This window comes from Molossus molossus, unplaced genomic scaffold (genome assembly GCF_014108415.1).
Source record: "Molossus molossus isolate mMolMol1 unplaced genomic scaffold, mMolMol1.p scaffold_m16_p_4, whole genome shotgun sequence".
NCBI classification, from domain to species: Eukaryota; Metazoa; Chordata; class Mammalia; order Chiroptera; family Molossidae; genus Molossus; species Molossus molossus.
In genome coordinates this window covers 76,758,407-76,777,082 of record NW_023425377.1, presented here as the reverse complement: position 1 = coordinate 76,777,082, position 18,676 = coordinate 76,758,407, and the positions used below count along the sequence as shown (strand labels likewise).

At 50.0% G+C, this 18,676-nt stretch overlaps 1 protein-coding gene across 1 annotated transcript; it reads right to left on the bottom strand.

Moving 5' to 3' along the window:
* Positions 1 to 3,351: 3,351 nt before the first annotated feature.
* On the bottom strand, positions 3,352 to 6,845 carry TUBB4A (tubulin beta 4A class IVa). Its single transcript, XM_036240586.1, has 4 exons — positions 6,674 to 6,845; positions 6,025 to 6,133; positions 5,806 to 5,916; positions 3,352 to 4,953 (listed from the first exon to the last, which is right to left on the bottom strand). Exons 1-4 carry the CDS (start codon positions 6,728 to 6,730, stop codon positions 3,896 to 3,898), a joined length of 1,335 nt encoding a protein of 444 aa, XP_036096479.1. The 5' UTR covers positions 6,731 to 6,845; the 3' UTR covers positions 3,352 to 3,895.
* Between the last annotated feature and the right edge of the window lie 11,831 nt (positions 6,846 to 18,676).

The window sequence follows — 18,676 nt, the reverse complement described above, 5'->3', positions numbered from 1 at the left end:
TTGGCCAGAGGCTGCCCTGAGTATCTTGCCATGTAAACCTTCCCAACATGTTGCTTGCTTTACCAAGTGGAGGAAGCTGAGAAGGCAATGGAGTTCATCAAGACAGAAGTCATAGCCTTTTGTAATCCCATCTCAGAAGTGACATTTCATCACTTTTGCCATAACGTGTTGGTTAGAAGCCATTGCCAGGTCTAGCCCACACTCAAGGGGAGGAGATCATACAAGGACATGAATGGGGGAAATGGGGATCACTGGGGCCATCTTAGAAACCATCCCCACACTCTCTGTGTCTTTGTTTTCTCACTTTATTATGAGGAAAATAGAACTCTTACTTCCCAGTGTGGCGTGAAGTTATTCATTCACTTGCTTGTCCATTCAACAAATAATTACTGAGGGCCTGTGCTGCATTAAGCTGTTCTAGGCATGTGATGACCAAGGTAGACGAGATTCCTGTCCTCATGACTCTTACATTCCAATGGGGAGGTAAGGGGACAGACAAAAGAAACAAGTAGATAAGTTATGGAGAGCTACTGGGTGTGAATTTAGAGTTGCCAGGGTGGCTGCTCAAAGGAGGTATCATTTGAGCTGAAACCTATAGGAGAAAAGGGGCTAGTCATTCACACATTTGGGAAAAAGAAGTAGCAGAAACAGGACGTGCAAAGGGCCTGAGGTTGAATCAAGCTTGATATAATTGAGCACATGAAGAAGGTCACTGTGGTTTCAGGTTAATGAGAGAGAGGGAGGGTGATGGGGATGTAGTCAACAGGTGGTGAAGACCAAGGTGAGAATTTGGGTTTCTTTTTTTAATCCTCACCTGAGAACATTTTTGCATTTCTCTTCAGATAGAGTGGGAGAGAGAAAGGGAGGAAGAGAGAGAGAAATATTGATGTGAGAGAGACACATTGAGTGGTTGCCAACTGCACGACCCAACCAGGGCCGGGGACAAACTGCAACTGAGGTATGTGCTCTTAGCGGGAACTGAACCCGGGTCTCTCTGGACCACAGGCCGACGCTCTAACTGCTGAGCCAAACCGGCCAGGGCTTAATATTTATTTTAATTAATTTTACTTTATATTCATTTTAGCTTTTTTTTAAAATTTAAATTTAATTTATTTTTTATCCTTACCTGAGGACATTTTTGTATGTCTCTTCATGGGAGGGAGAGAGGGAGAATGAGAGAGAGAGAAACATCGATGTGAGAGAGACACATCGAGTGGTTGCCACCCATATGACCCCAACCAGTGCTGGGGACAAACTGCAACCGAGGTACGTGCCCTTAGTAGGAACTGAACCTGGACTCTCCAGTCTGCAGGCCGACGCTCTAACCACTGAGCAAAACTGGCCGAGGTCATTTTAGCTTATTTTTGTTCAGCACTCCAGTGGACCTATTTTCAGCTCTGTGGGTCTTGGGACGTGTTCTTGAACTTAATAGCTCTGATGGCAGTTGGTAGACTCTTCACCTTTTTCACTAAGCAGAGGAAGTAGCTCCTTGGTTGCCAGTTTTGTGCTGTTTCAGCCTATTTCAGGGCTACTCAAAATGTGGTTTAATAGACAGCATCAACAGTATCACCTGGAAACTTGTTAATGCAAGGTCTTGGCCGCCCCCCCACGAAGATCTACTGAATCAGAAACTCTAGGGTGGGGCCTAGGAAGCTGTGTGCTAGCAGTATTCTGGTGATTCTTTTGCACACTGAAGTTTAAGAAGCATTTGCTTATAGCCCACTCTTTCAGCCCCTCCAGTGGTGTTGTGATCCTTGTATTAAATCCCTTTCTGCTTGCCTGGCTGGTGTGATTCAGTGGTTGAGCATCAACCCATGCACCAAGAGGTCTTTGGTTCAATTCCCAGTCAGGGCACACGCCCATGTTGTGGGCCAAATCCCCAGTGGGGGGTATGCCGGAGGCGGCCAATTGATTGATATTCTCTCCCATTGATGTTTCTCTCTCTCCCTTCCTTTCTCTCTAAAATCAATAAAGAAAAAATTAAAAAATAAAAAAGTAAATTTCTTTCTGCTTATTATGCCTAGAATGGTCCTTCCACTGAACTCTAGGTGATAAAGTGGATTCAGAACCCTAGACTTATAAACTGTCAGGCTTTGAACCCCAGCTCACTGCTTCATAGTCACGGGACTACATTTTTATTTCCAAAGATGGTTACAGCCATGTCTCCCACCCCACATGCTCTTGTGGAATCTTGCCTTTCTACTTTCCAGAGGTGAAGCCTATATCTTACCTCCTAGAATCTGGACATGACTTTGTGATGGCCTTGATTGGTTGTCTATAAGACATAATGTGACTTCTGAAGCTAGCTCAGAAAAATGCAATGCATTTTGCTTGCTCTCCTGGATGCTTGCTTTTGGGGACCATGACCACCATGCCATGAGGAAGCCCAAGCAGACTATGGAGAGGTACTGACGCCCTCCTTCTATTTGCCCCTGCTGCATCCCCAGATGACAGTTGACATGAACTTGGTAGCCATGTGAGTGAGCCACCTTGAAAGTAAATCCCTCACTTGGAATTCTCTAGTTGATGCAATGGGGAGCAGAAACAAGTTGCTCTGCCAAGCCCTACCCAAATTATAGATTTTGGAACAAAATAAATAACTGTTGTTGTTTTAAGCCCCTAAACTTTTGGGGATAGTTACACAGGAAAAGCTAACTGATACACTTTGTCTCTCTACACCTGGATTGGAAAGAAGATAAAAGCTCAGACCTTACAGGGTTGGTGTGAGGGTTACATGAGATAAAGTGGGTTTCAGGACATCGAGGTGCTCCTCTGTGTTAGTGACTGTTATTTGTTTATTTTGGTACATGCCCCTAGCGGAAACTGAACCCAGGACTTTCTGGTCTGTAGGCCGACGCTCCAACTGCTCAGCCAAACTGCCCAGGGCTAGGAACTGTTATTTTGACAGGACTCTCTCAGATGCTAGCTCCAGGCTGCTATCTCCCCAGCACCCTTCCCTAGAGACCACCCCTCTACTTTTCATACTTGCTAGATGCCCCACAGATAATGGCAGCAGCTCCACTGGCTAAGTATGCCCTGTGCCAGGCACTGTGTCCACAAAATCTCCTGGAATTTTCACAAACATCCCTGGGGTGGGTGTGTGGAGATAATGGGGGAAAATATATAATTCCATTTTACTGGTGAACAAATAAAGGATCAGAGAGGGCAAGTGGCTTACTCAACATCATACAGTTAGTGGCTTAGCCCGGAACTTCAGAATTTGACTCCAGAATTTCTGCCCCCTCCCTCTCTCCCCAGATTAGATGTCTCTTCAGCGCCCACCTTCATCATGTAGGGGGGAGCCCTTGCTTGTTGGCCTTCCCACAGGGAGATGGAAATGCACTCAGCAGAAACATGGCAAGACAATTTATTTATTGAGGGTGAGGCAGAGGGGAGGAGGTAGGGAGGGTTGGGGGTACAACCTCCCTCATCCACATGCTCCAGGGCTTCTTCCCTCCACAGCAGCCCTCCACCACCCTTGGAAAGCCAAGGTCAATTGGAGCTGAGGGGAGTGAGTTCAGGAATGAAACAGGGGCTTACAGATGCCAGAGAGAAGGTGGGGTCAGAGGGCAGGTGGGCTTGTGAAGTCAAAGGTGAGGCAAGGTCAGAGGTGCAGGGAGGCTCAGAGAGAGGAGAGGGTCAAAAGTAACCTGGGTCTTATCAGTCTGGGGTGCATTGGTTGGAGGGAAAGGTCAAGGTGAAGGAGAGGTTGGCTAAAACGGGCAAAGTGGGGCTCATGGATCAAAGGTCAGCTGAGATCAATGGTGAAGCGAATGTTGCAGGGTTAGAGGCTCACAATTGAGTTAGGCTTAGTGGTGATGCAGGGTTCTCAGGGGTCAAAGGTAAGCAGCCTGGGGTGGAGGGTGGGGACAGACATAAAGTGAATGAGGTGGCTTTAGGCCACCTCCTCCTCGGCCTCTTCCTCGAACTCGCCTTCCTCAGCTGTGGCATCTTGGTATTGCTGGTACTCGGACACCAGGTCGTTCATGTTGCTCTCGGCCTCAGTGAACTCCATCTCGTCCATGCCCTCACCTGTGTACCAGTGCAGGAAGGCCTTGCGCCGGAACATGGCTGTGAACTGCTCCGAGATGCGCTTGAACAGCTCCTGGATGGCTGTGCTGTTGCCGATAAAGGTGGCGGCCATCTTCAGGCCCCGGGGCGGGATGTCGCACACCGCTGTCTTCACGTTGTTGGGGATCCACTCCACGAAGTAGCTGCTGTTCTTGCTCTGCACGCTCAGCATCTGCTCGTCCACCTCCTTCATGGACATGCGGCCCCGGAACACGGCTGCCACCGTCAGGTAGCGGCCGTGTCGGGGGTCGCAGGCCGCCATCATGTTCTTGGCGTCAAACATCTGCTGGGTGAGCTCGGGCACCGTGAGGGCCCGGTACTGCTGGCTGCCCCGGCTGGTCAGCGGGGCGAAGCCAGGCATGAAGAAGTGCAGGCGGGGGAAGGGCACCATGTTCACAGCCAGCTTTCGCAGGTCAGCATTGAGCTGGCCCGGGAAGCGCAGGCAGGTGGTGACCCCACTCATGGTGGCCGACACCAGGTGGTTGAGGTCCCCGTAGGTAGGTGTGGTCAGCTTGAGGGTGCGGAAGCAGATGTCGTAGAGGGCCTCATTGTCAATGCAGTAGGTCTCATCTGTGTTCTCCACTAGCTGGTGCACAGAGAGGGTGGCGTTGTAGGGCTCCACCACTGTGTCTGACACCTTGGGCGAGGGCACCACACTGAAGGTGTTCATAATCCTGTCGGGAAACTCCTCCCGGATCTTGCTGATGAGCAGTGTGCCCATCCCTGATCCTGTGCCCCCGCCCAGTGAGTGGGTCAGCTGGAAGCCCTGCAGGCAGTCACAGCTCTCAGCCTCCTTTCGGACCACATCCAGGACGGCATCGACCAGCTCTGCACCCTCTGTGTAGTGGCCTTTGGCCCAGTTGTTGCCAGCTCCAGACTGGCCTGAAGAGGGAAGGGAACAGGACACAGGCAGTTATGGGAAGAGCCCACATTAGCCCCACCCCCAACCATCCTAGTAGTTGAATAATTATTATATATAACATAAATGATTATAATTTTGTTATTATTATCAATTGTTCTCTCTGCTTTCATCCTTGCCCCCCTTCAGCTCCCATCTGTCTTATACATCTTCCCTGCCTCCAAAGCCCTAATCATCTTTTAGGCTGCAGCCATTAATAATAATAGTGAAAACAACAACAAATGCTTATTTATCTTTTTCTCTGTGCTAGGCATTGTTCTAAATTCTTTACATATATTAATGGCTTTAAGCCTCACAACCCTTCGAAGTAGATTTTATTTTATAATCTCTATTTTACAGATGAGAAGATAGGCATAGATAGAGAGACTGAGGAGCCTGCCCAAAGTCAGCCAGCTGACTGGATCAGTGGCTTTACTTGTTTATATTGTCCAGCTGCCTCCTTCTACCAGGATGTCAGTTCCAGGGGAGAAGAGAGCTTTGTCTGTTTTGTTCTCCTGTGTATCTCCAGGGGACAGTAGGACCTGGCATGCAGTAGGTGCTCAATAAGTATTTGTACAATGCATGAAGTGGCAGAGCTAGGATTTGTGAACAGGAAGCCTTCCCTACCCCTCCCCCCCACCTCTGCCACTGTATCAGATGCCTCCCATGGGCTTCCACAGTGGTCTGCTTGTCATGTCACCAACACAGCCCTGACTGCCCAGTCCACCTTCCCCACTGGGCTGCTGTGGGGCCCGTGGTGGAGAATTTTCACTAAACATATAGAAGTGAAAGGAACGAGGGGGCTTCCCTGCCTGTGCACCATGCCTGGGACTCACCAAACACAAAGTTGTCAGGCCGAAAGATCTGGCCGAAAGGGCCAGAGCGGACGGAGTCCATGGTGCCTGGCTCCAGGTCCACCAGCACAGCTCTGGGTACGTAATTTCCTCCTGCAGGGAAGCAGATGGAAGTCAGGTGGGGTGAAAGCCAGGAACCAGTATGCAGTCCCCTCCCAGCCCCTCCCTACCCCCATTCCCGAAGGTGCTCCTGAACCCTACCTGTGGCCTCATTGTAGTATACATTGATTCTTTCCAGCTGCAGGTCACTGTCCCCGTGATATGTGCCCGTGGGGTCGATGCCATGCTCATCACTGATCACCTCCCAGAACTAGAGGGGTGATGGTAGTGGTGGTGGTAAGAACCAATAGAGAGGGAGAAGGGATCCAGGTCTGCCCTGGCCTCCATCTTCTGGGCTCAGAACCCTCAACCACCTCCCTGGCTGCCACCTGTCCCCCAGCAAGGTGAATGGGGGGCCTAGAGGCATGGTGGGGAGGCAGGGATGAAACAGCAAGAAGGGAGAGGTGGGGGCAGGGTGAAGCAGAGTCACCAGTCCAGCCAAGACTGCTGGTGTCAGTGTACCCTGGCTGCAGCCAGGGGGAGAGGCTGGGACTCTTTGTGCCAGTGCAGGGGACAGTGGGCCAGCTGTGAAGCCAGCTGTGGCCAGCAGACAGAAGGCTGGGCCCCACCCTCATCGGCCTCTTTGTTCCTATCCTGGCCCTGCCCCCGCGCCCCTCCCCCACTGTCCCCCGGGTGCTGGCCTCCTGGAGACCCCGTCTGCCAAAAGGCCCAAGGTCGGGGAGCTCCAGGGAGTTTATGGACCCCGCTTCGCTCTTCTCGGCCGCCTCCCGGGGCCCGGACACCCGCGCACCTTGGCCCCAATCTGGTTGCCGCACTGGCCGGCCTGCAGGTGCACGATCTCGCGCATGACGGTGGCGCTGCTGGTGGACGCGGCGACGGTGGCGCTGATGCTGGAAGCTGTGGTTCGGGGCGGGAGGTGGACGCAGTGGCGGCGGAGGCGACGGCGACGACGAAGCACGGTCCCTGAGTGCCCCCGGGTGCCTCTATAAGAAAGGGCGGGGTTCTCGTCACAGCCTGTCACCGGTCCGCTCCGCCCCCTGGTTCCGCTTCGGGACCGAGCTGGAGGGCAAGGAGGAAGCTTTCTCTCCTGCGACCTGGAGACCTCCCGGGATACGCGCTGGGGATCGCTAGGGCCCCGTGCGCCCCCACCCCGGGCCTTGGTGGGAAACCCGTCAGGCGCTATCAGCACCATCACTCCACCCCCTCCCCTCCCTGAGCCATGCCTGGCGACTTGGGTTTTGCAGAGATTGGGCGGGGGAAGGGAAAGGTCGGGTAAACAAGCAGCGGGAAGATCCCGCTCTCCACCCCTACACCTCACCCCGGCCCAGGAGGCTCTGCCTCAGTTTCTCTGTCCTCAGTCTCCTTCCCCATTCCATTTATGTACCATTCGCCAGAACCCTTTAATTACTAGGAGGGCTCCAAGTGGAGTCAAGCTAGTGGCTCCGGAGTTGGGATTTGTTTTGGGGAGGAGGGCGGTCGGTTCCTGGAGGACTTAACCTGAAGCTGCTAGTCAGTAAAACCACGATTTTCCTTCCGTGTTTTACTGGGGATGCCTGTGGGAGTTGATGGAGGCTTAAGGGGTCCATGCGCTTCCCCTGGACACTTCTTTTGGGCTTTGGGTTTGAGCAGGCGGGGCTCACCCCAGCCTTGCCCGGGGTAGAACATCAAGGAGTAAGACTTATAGCTGGATTTCACATGGGGGAGCTCCGGAGATGGTGAGTTTTAGGGGATTGCCTTGCTTTCTCCAGATCAGCACCTCTCTGCTCCAGTGTTATAATTTATTGCAAGATATTACCCTACCTTTCACATTTCTTTTTGGCCATATGACTTTGCGTGGGCAGCTTTGCCTCTCTGTGGCTGAATTTTGTTATCTGCAAGGCAGGCAGTCAGGAATGCCCACCCGACAGTCCCATTGGGAAGGTCAGATGAGATGGCCCCAGTTTCACACACAGTAAACAATAAATTGTAGCTATCAGTGTTACAATTATTATCAGGGGCAGGACAAAACTTCCTGTGCTGCCCCTTAAGTGAAGACCAGATCCCTTTTTGATGGCAGCCTCCAGCTCTGCCATCCAGGAGCCTCCTCCTCACCTCCCAGGGCTTCCAGCTATTGTGGGGTGGTAGTGAGTCAGCCACTTCAGCTGTATGGCTGATACTTCATATTCACCAGTGTTCTCTAGTTCTAACCAGTGGTTCTCAACCAATGGCAATTCTGCCCTCCAGGGGACACTTGGCACTATCTGGAGACATTTTTAGTTGTCTTGCCTGGATGGCAGTTGTGTGTGCTACTGGCATCTAGTGGGTGGATGGTGCTAAACATCTACAGTGCACAGGACAGTCTCCCCTCACCAAAGATTCACCTGGCCCCAAATGTCAATAGTGCTGAGAATCCCTGTGTTAATTAACTGGAAAAAAATTGAGTTAGACCCCTAGCTCACACTGTACTCCAGAATGAAGATGAAGATATATATATATATATATATATATATATATATATATATATAGTTTTTATTGATTTTTTTAGAGAGAAAGGGAGAGATAGAAACTTCATTGTGAGATCGCCTGCCTCCTGCATGTTCCCGCACTGGGGATCAAGCCTGCAACCTGGGCATGTGCCTTAACCAGGAATTGAACAGGGACCTCTCAGTCCATGGGAGGTCACTCAACCCACTGAGCCACACTGGTCAGGCTATACTCCAGAATAAATTCCTAATGGATCAAACAGTATAAAGCAGTTCCTGTGAGTCACCTCCTTTCTTCATCCCATTTAAATGTGCTCAGCATCTTAGTGAGGCAGGTTAGTAAGCCAGGACAAGTGGAAAAGGGAAACTGAGACAGATAGTTAAATGGCCAAGCAGTTTATAACCATCTAGTAAATCACAAAATCCTATCTTCCCTAACCAAGGACACTTAAGAGTAAATGGAATGGACCCTGGCCGGGTGGCTCAGTTGGTTGGAGCATTGTCCCATACACCAAAAGGTTGTGGGTTCAAATCCTGGTCAGGGCACATAGCTAGGTTTGGAGTTAGATCCCCTGTTGGGGCATATGGGGGAGGCAACCAATTGATGTTTCTCTCTCTCTCTCCCCCATTCTTTTCTCTCTAAAGTCAATAAAACATACCCTCAGGTGAGGGAAAAAAAATACCTCATAGACACAGATAACAGTAGGGTGATTACCAGAGGAAAAGGGGGTGGGGGGAGGTAGAAGTAAGTGTTGAGGGGATAAATGGTAATGGAAGGAGATTTGACTTGGGTTGGTGGTGAACACACAATATACAGATGATGTGTCATAGAATTGCACACCTGAAACCTATATAATTTTATTAACCAGTGTCACTTCAAATTCAATTAAGAAAGGGAAAAAAAAAGAGTAAACAGTTTATACTTCTTCCCAACCAGAGGGTAAGCAGCTTAAATCACCCTACTCAGGGAGACAGATAACAGAAATCCAATTAGTGCCATTTGTGCCAACCACACCCAAGGACAGATGAAGTCAGGGGAATAAATTTCATTTTGGCTAATCATCATGAAGCTGATAAATGTTCTACTGAGATCCTCCTCTAAGACCTCCCCTAAAATTCCCATCTTTAGAAAACAGATAAGAACCCTCAAGACAGCCTTGGCCAGTTTGGCTCAGCGGTTAGAGTGTCGACCTGCGGTCCAGAGAGACCTGGGTTCAGTTCCCGCTAAGGGTACGTACCTGGGTTGCAGTTTGTCCCCGGCCCTGGTTGGTCGTGCGGGTGGCAGCCACTCGATATGTCCCTTTCACGTCGATGTTTCTCTCTCTCTCTCTCTCCCTCCCACTCTATCTGAACAAAACATGGAAAAATGTCCTCGAATGAGGATTAAAAAAAAACAAACCCTCAAGACAAAGACACAGGGAAGAATTTCTCTGGAGCACACCAAGCCTTTCTTCTCTCTCAGGTGTGCATCTTTACTTCCCCCCCGCTAAAATCTAAGGGTCTCCATGAGACTTGCAACCAGGGGGGCAATGGGCAGTGGCAGCTCCTCCTGGGCTTACCCCCTGAACCTGTCCCCAAGGCCCCCTTTTCTATGACCTTGCAGTGAGCTCACAGGAGCCCTGACATGGCTCACGTCTTTCCTGTAACGTTTCTAGGGAGCCAAAGCAGAGCGCCGCCTAGGCTCTCTCCTGTTGCTTCTTCTAGCCTAAGCCCTTCCTTTGTTTCACTGCCCCCAGCTTTAATACACATACTCTCAAAATCACCTGGACTTGTGTTTTGAAATCTTTCCTTCATAAAGTCAAGAACTGACACACTAAAGAGGCAGACATACTCTTGGGCCCAGTCCCTTTCTGGCATCACTAGGGCCTCAATTGTCAGATGGCTAGGGGATGCAGAGTTTCCTGGGTGGGGGGTGGGAGTAGGGTGGGGTGAGGGGGTGGTCAATGGAACTCCTTAACCCAGGAATTCTCAGCTGGGTTGTTTTGCCCCATAGGGGACACTTGGTAATGTCTGGAGACATTTTTGGTCATTACTACTTGGAGCTGCTACTGGTGTCTGATGGGAGGAGGCCAGGGATACTGTTCAACATCCTACAGTGCACAGGACAGCTCTGGTAGCCAAGAATTATCCAGCCCCAAATGTCAATGTCAATAGTGACAAGGCAGAGAAACCCTGATTTAGACTTTTGAAGTTCTCACCCAATGCAAATATTGTTAGTATTGATCCCTGAGATATGGTGCCCAGACTGAAATAGGAGGGCCACCAATACATGTTAATATACATAAAAAAGTTCATAAATGCTGTGTTGGCAAATATTAATTTTTAATATATTGAGTCGTAAAAACAGAAATGGAGGGGGTCCTGCTGGAGAGGGCTGATTTGGATCTCAGCCTTAGAAAAACAGGTTTTCTGTGTCACCCCACCAGGGCAGGGCTGACTTGGGGTGTGGCCTGACCTCCAGAGAGACAGAGCTTCCTGGATTAGCTCACTTGGGAAGGGTTAGCTCCCTTGAGAGTACAGGCTCCACAGTGAGTGCCCTCTACCTTCCTCTGTGTCAAGGCAGAGGAAGGAGGGAAAGGGGGGACAGAATGGAGAGCAGGGGGCAGGTGGCCTTCTAGCACCTGGAGCTGCTGGAACCTGGCATTACTGGAGATATAAAAGGACCAGAGATATAGAAAACCTACAAGGATGACATAGGGAGGGGTTAAGGGTGGGCTGATGTCATTTGTACCCCATGGCTGCCACCTCCCCAGTCTGGCCTCTCTTGGACTCCCATCCTGGGAGGTGAAGAGTGCAGGTATACCCATGGCTCCTCAGCAAGCAGACCCTCTCTGGTACCTAGGCATCCCATGGCATTGCCTACCACCCAGAAAGCCATCAAGTCTCCTTGCAGGAATCCGAAGACCATATCATAGGGGCGGGGCCAATAGTCCAAAATCCAGATGTAGCTGGTGAACAGAGAAGAAAAGGAGCTGGATGGTGGGCCATAAGAGCTGGGTTTTTAACCCCTGGGAGCTGGCCTGCATACAGAGCTGGAGGGAGGGTCGGCACCCTGAAGCCCCAGGAGTGGATACCCATATACTCCTGGGCTGTGTTTTTGTGCCCACCTGCCTGCCTGATCCCAGAGGGCCATGGTGTGAGGCAGGACATTCATTTTGCCAATTTTGTATGGAAATGGATTTCAGCATCTAGAGAGGGTATTGGCTGTGGCCCCTGAGGCCATCATTGTAAGAGAGTTTTATGCTATTAATTACTCACTAGTGTTGGGAGAATTGTTAGAGTTGGGTGATTTCCCAAGCAGTCAGGTGAGACCCTAAGGGTAGGCTCCTGCTGTGGCCTGGAACTCCCACCTGCTGCCGGCACCAGATCTTCAACCTAGCTAGGTCAGGCTCAGCAGAGACCCCTCAAAGAGCAGGGGTTGGGCTCCTAATTTTGAAATGGAAAACAGAAAAAACCCATTTTTATTTTTTACTCAATTTATTGGGATTACATTGGTTAATACAATTATATAGATTTCAAATGTACAATTCTATAATACATCATCTCTAAAAAAACCCCATTTAAAAATAACAAGTTACATTTACTTCTTTGAAACTAACAGGAAGAATAAGAAAGTGGCTGTGGTGTGTTTCTGGGAGAAATCAGGTATGGGAACTTTGGGAACACTTGAGGCAAGGGACTTCAGGGAGATCCAGAACATTCTTGCTCATGAAATTGACTGCTCTTTCTTTCTTTTCTTTTTATTTTATTTTATTTTTTTATCCTCACCCGAGGACATTTTTCCATTTTTTGTTCAGGTAGAGTGGCGGGGAGAGAGAGGAACAGAGAGAGAGAGAGAAACATCGATGTGAAAGGGACACATCGAGTGGCTGCCACCCACACAACCGACCAGGGCCGGGGACAAACTGCAACCGAGGTTCGCGCCCTTAGCGGGAACCGAACCCGGGTCTCTCAGGACCGCAGGCCGACGCTCTAACGCTGAGCCAAACCGGCCAGGGCTTGACTGCTCTTTCTTTTTTTTTTTTTTTTTATCCTCACCCGTGGACATTTTTCCATTTTTTTGTTCAGATAGAGTGATAGGGAGAGAGAGGAAGAGAGAGAGAGAGAGACATCGATGTGAAAGGGACACATCGAGTGGCCGCCACCCGCACGACCAACCAGGGCCAGGGACAAACTGCATCCGAGGTACATGCCCTTAGCGGGAACCGAACCTGTGTCTCTCTGGACCGCAGGCCGACCCTCTAACCGCTGAGCCAAACCGGCCAGGGCGACTGCTCTTTCTTTATGAGGTCTGCAAACCCAGGGAAATGCCTGCCTCCTACTTGTGAGTGATCTGTCTGCCATGTGGGGGACCACATTGCTACCCCACCTGTGCACCTCGAGGCACTGCTGACAGACACCCCAGCCCCCAATCCACCCTGGGGGACAGAGGGAATCTATTTTGCCTGTTGTTAAAGATAATAGTCACATTTAGGTCAGATCCTGTTCTCAGTGCTTTGAGTGTATCACCTTATTTATGTTTTTTTCTTTTAATTTCTTTTTCTTTACTGATATTAGAGAGAGGACGGGAAAGGGAGAGAGAGATAGAAACATTGATGAGAGAGAATGTCAATTGGCCGCCTCCTGCATGCCCCCAACTGGGGATCTGGTCCACAACCTGGGCATGTGCCCTGACTGGGAACCGAACCAGTGACCTCTTGGTGCATGGGTCGATGGTCAACCACTGAGCCACAGCAGCTGGGCCACTTATTTATGTTTTAACTCATGAAATCACAACCCTAGGAGGCAAGTGCTGTTTGCATGCTCATTTTACAGATGCAAAAATGGAGGCCTGAGGAGGAGGTTGACTCTCATCCAATGTCACACATAGTTGAGGCTGGGATAGAAACCTTACATTCCAGCTTCAAAGACCCTGCTCTTTTAGCACTACAGAAACTTAGTTGCGCCCTGGCTGGTTTGGCTCAGCAGTTAGAGCGTTGGCCTGCGGTCCAGAGCAACCCGGGTTCGGTTCCCGCTAAGGGCACGTACCTCGGTTGCAGTTTGTCCTCAGCCCTGGTTGGTCGTGCAGGTGGCAGCCACTCGATGTGTCCCTTTCACGTCGATGTTTCTCTCTCTCTCTCTCTCCCTCCCACTCTATCTGAACAAAAAATGGAAAAAATGTCCTCGGGTGAGGATTAAAAAAAAAGAAGCTTAGTTGCTTTGTTACTTGGTCTTTAAAAAAAAAAAAAAGGCTGGCAGTGGAATGGGTTGTCTTTCAGGAAGAACTGTTGCTGGGTTTCTGGTGTGAAAACATCCGTGTGACTGTCACATGCTCTGTGGCCTGGGCCTCTGTCTGTGTCATTGTGTCTGTCCACCATGGTGCCCAGGTGCTCTGGGCAGGCTCCCATGTGTGTGATCCAATTCCACCACTGGAATCTATGCTCTCTTTGTCCACTGGGCCCATGGGTCATCAGCTCCTTCCCAGAGAGTTCTCTTTTACCCAGCTCCTCCTGCCACCTCAGTACCCAGACTTTAAAAAAAAATGTTTTTATTGATATTTTAGAGAGAGAAAGGGAGAGAGAAATAGAAACATCCATGTGAGAGAGAAACATTGATCAGCTGCCTCCTGCATACCCCCTACCAGGGATCAAGCCCACAACCTGGGCATGTGCCCTGACTGGGAATCCAACCGGAACCTCTCAGTCTATGGGACAATGCTCAATCCACTGAGCCATACTAGCCAGGCCCACTACCCAGACTTTAGACCTATACCTCACCTGGATCTGATTTCCCTTCCCCTTGCTCCTGGAGGAACCTAGCCCTGGGCATGGACCTTGCCTGGCATGGACCACCTCCAGCTGTGGGGAGGAGGAGACAGGGTTCTGGAAGTTGCCATTCTGGGACAGGGGCACTGAATGAGCCTTAAGAGGAGATAGGCACCCCCATTCTTGTCCTCCCAACTCCAGGGGCACACACACAAGCTCTATGGAAGCCGTGCCTGGCACTGCTGGCACCAAGCATGGGGTGGGGGACAATTGGAGCATTCTCTAACTTGCCGAGTGTGTGGCCTGCCTCCTGCCAACATTCTCCATCAGATACACCACGGCATACATTCTGAAAGAGGCATGCTCAGAATAGAAGGACTTCCTGAGGGATGGACAGGGGAGGGCTGATATCAGCTGCAGCTGGGGTGAGGAGGGGACACTTCCTGGGTTCTCCTCCTCAGCTGCCCACTTGCCTGGCTTTGAGGGTGTCTTCAGCATGTCTGGTGCAGGTGTAGTTGGTGGTGTAACCACTCTCACAATTGAAGAAGGCTGGATAGGGCAGGCACACAGCCAGGAAATGGGGCCTCAGGTGACCTGTGGTCACCTTGGCAATGTTGGTCTGGGAGCAGCTGGTAATGCCACCAAACATGAAGGCACTCAGTTGCTTGTAGATCATGGCCATCTAGGTGCTGCTCTTTAAGGCTGGTGAGCTCAGCTGCGGGGCCCCTGATACAGATCACCTCTCCCAGGCTGATCTGCAGGGCAGGAGAGAAGTAGGGAGGGATCATTGCTGAGGTGGGGGCAGGAGGCAATAAAAGTAGAAAATCTCCAACCCTTTTTCTCAGGTTGCATTTCCCACTTCATTTGGAAAGGAGGGTGTGGTTTCCCACTAAACCAGGCAAAAGGGTGGGACTTCTCATTTCACTGCGCGCACACACTCACACACACACACACACACACACACACACACACGCACACACACTCTACACTGGGGCCTTATCCCACCCCTGTGCCTGAAATGAGCAGGATTTCCTATTTTACTAAGGCAAGTGGCATGGCTTCCCATTTCACCAAGAAAAGGAATGGGAGATCCTCCTATTTTATGTCAGACAGAGGCAGAATTTCCTGTCACATATCTGAAAGGGGCGAGACTTCATGTTATACCAGGAGAAAAGGATAAATTTCCTCCCAAATGCCTGAAAATGGCAGTATTACCCTTTTTACCAGAAGAGGAAGGATGTTCCCTCTGTTTGAAAGGGGATACTTTCCAACTCCCCAAAAAGGGGCAGGACTGCTTCTTGCTTTCTGCATATAAAGGATGGGGCTTCCCTGTTCACTGGGGGAAAGGGGATGAACTCCTCTTGTTCCATACCTAAGGCAGAGAGGTAGGCATTCTCTCTATTCTATGTCAGCAAGAGGTGAACCTTACCTTTTCCTCAAGGAAAAGGTTTCTTCTATGCCATCAAGCAACAAGATTTCCTATGTCCTTAGGAAAAAAGGTGGTACTTCCTTCTGCCTTAGGCTTGTAATGGATGGGTTTTCCACTTTGCCAGAAAGAAGCTTGCCTGTAGCACATCACCACTGCATGGGGGTGAAAGTGGCCAGCCCTTTGCCATGAAGATGGAGATGAAGAAGGCCATGGTAATGAGTGCTGAGCCCTCAACAAGGTAATGAGTCACTAGGGTGTATTTGATGGTGGTTTCATTGCAAAAGAATTCCTGGATGTGGGGACTAGCAGACTGCTCTCACTCAGCCCAGCAGGGATGCTGACTGCAGTGGGTGGAGAAGACCCTACTCACGGGTCAGTCACTTGAGACTCTCTCCTTAGGCATCCTGGGCAATTTGTCCTCCCTGTGTCTCCACAATCTGGACATGGTCCTAGGGACACTTTCATGGGTGGAATCCTGGGAATGAGGTAGGTTAGGGGTTAGGATAATAAGGGGACAAAGGTGGAAGGGCTCACTTTTACTGTATGTATGTGTCCTGATGTATATGGGTGTATGTATGGATGATTGTAGCTTTGTGTGAGTGTCTTTGCATCTGTGAATGTGTGTATATGCTTATGGATATTTATGTCTATGCTACCTGCTACATGAGTATGTCTCTGAGCATGTATGTTTCCTAGTGGCTGTATGAATGTGTGTAGATGTATATTTCCTGGAGTATGTGTATTTCTATGTAGCTGTATCAGTGTGAATCTTCTTGTGTGTTTTTCTTGGTATGTATGAGTCTCTATGCCTTTGCATGTACGTGACTATGTGTTTTTGGAAGCATATATATGTGGTATGTCCTGGCATGTGCACCAGTGTGCTTGGGGATGTACAAGAATGCAGATGTGTGTGTCTTGGTGTGTACACATATCATGCCTCATGCATATGTGTGGTGTGAATAGGTGCTTATGGTGCACATAGGTGCATGTGTGGGTGTGTGTCCTCTTTTCTGTGATCTACGTGTGTGAAATTATGCATGTGTGTTCATGGATGTGTGGGTTGTGCTGGTGTGTGTGTGGTTGTGTCTGGGGTCTGTGTGTGTGTTCATGCCTATATCTATGGCTCTGAAGCTGGTTGATCTAGGAGGTATTGGTGTGAATATGTGTGAGCAGGGTCTGGGGCCCCTGATACCACCATCCTGAAGTCAGGAAGGGTAGGGGGACCTGTCTCCATCAGGTGCCAGACTCTCTGTCAGGCCAACCCACCCTAAGATCCTACCTCCAGGCCTACTGTCCCTCTCTTGACCCTGTCATTCTCTTGTCCACTGAAGTTTGGTGGAGCTAGACAGCTGGAACCCAGCCTCTAACAGTTCCCAACATCCTTCCTGGGCTGGGAGCACAAAGTGTTCCAACCTGGACTACTCTCCACAGCGAGGAGGCTTAATCACTAGCTTTGCCCATTGGGGATTTGGGGGGGCTGGCATATGCCAGTCACACAGTTAGACCCCAGGCAAGTTCAGGCCACACAGATACATGCACACAGAGTCTAACATACACAGTACAATCACACAGTCTGAGACATACAGATTCCAATATACACACAATGCAATAATATATTCACAATATACATAGGACCATATAGACCCAGACACACACCCAGCTACACAACCCATTGGATCCACCCCAACCCAGATGTATGGTCGCAGACTCCCATAGACCAAGTGCATGCATAGGAGTCACCCACAATAAACATACTTCCCCCAAGCCAATACAACACAACACACAATACAGAGACCCAAAGACTCACACACACGAAGTCACAGATACACTCAACACCCAGACCCCAGTACAGACACAGCCAGACCTAGATGTATGCACACACACAGGCACACACACACAAATACGCATGCATGAGCACAAACACAGAATTGTACATTCACATGAATATAAATACAATGTAGACCACCCCCAGATTCATAGGTAGACCCAGATACACAATAAAAAAGATACAGGCCCTGGTCGGTTTTCTCAGTGGTTAGAGCATCGGGCTGCAGACCCTAGGGTCCTAGGTTTGATTTCCAGTCAAAGGCATGTACCTGGGTTGCAGGTTTGATCCCCAGCCCTGGTTGGAGTCATGTGGGTGGCAACCAATAGATGTTCCTCCCTCCCTCCCTCCCTCCCTCCCTCCCTCCCTCCCTCCCTCCCTCTAAAAAAAAAATCAATGGAAAAATATCCTTGGGTGATGATTAACAAAACAAAACAAAAAAGACATGCAGCAGATGTATTATATAATTTTACACTTGAAACCTATATAACTTTATTAACCAATGTCACCCCAATAAATTCAATATAAAAAGTCATATAGCAAATAAAATCACATGAACGACAAGAAAAAAAAATGGTTAAAGGGAGAAGATAAAGTCATGAAAGACTGAAAAAAAGGAAAAAAACACACAGCCAACTGCTGACTCCAGCCTTCAGACCCAGAAAGACAGGTAAACACACAAAAGTCACATTCGTGTAGATTCCTTTTCTCTCTCATTCACAAAAACACACAATGACTGAGACATCCTAGAAGTACACTGATGAACACACAGATGTGAAGACACACACACCCCAGTCTTCAGTCTTAGCCATTAGGCAGACAGACCCCTCCATGGCCTCATGGGTATCCGGATGGGGGGCTCAAAGCTGGTGGGAAGGGGGCTCACCCAGCAGCAGACATAACATGTCCAAACCCCCCAACATCTTGGCAGTGAAGGAGTGGGGCAGCAAAAGGGATGGGAGTAACCTGTGCGGATCCTCCAGCCACAGGCACTGATAACCGGATTACCATCTCCGGCAAGGCCAACACGGTTTGTGGTCAGGTTATCGACTGGGGGGAGAGGGTGGGGAACGAGGTGCTGAAACCCATCCGGACTGGTATTAGAGCTCTTGAGCCCCGCAGGGCCACAGCGGGAAGAGGTGGGTGAGGACCACCGTGGGCAGGGATCTGGTCCCATTGCGGGGCGGTAGTTAGACAGCCAAGAGGGAAGGGCCTTCCCGTGGAAGGGCAGGGCTGGGGAAACCAAGGGCTCTCTTTCTCCATTAGCTAGGAGGCCCCATCCCACACCAGGAACTTGACGGTGTTGCGGTAGGGTTTTGATAGGGTGGGTGGG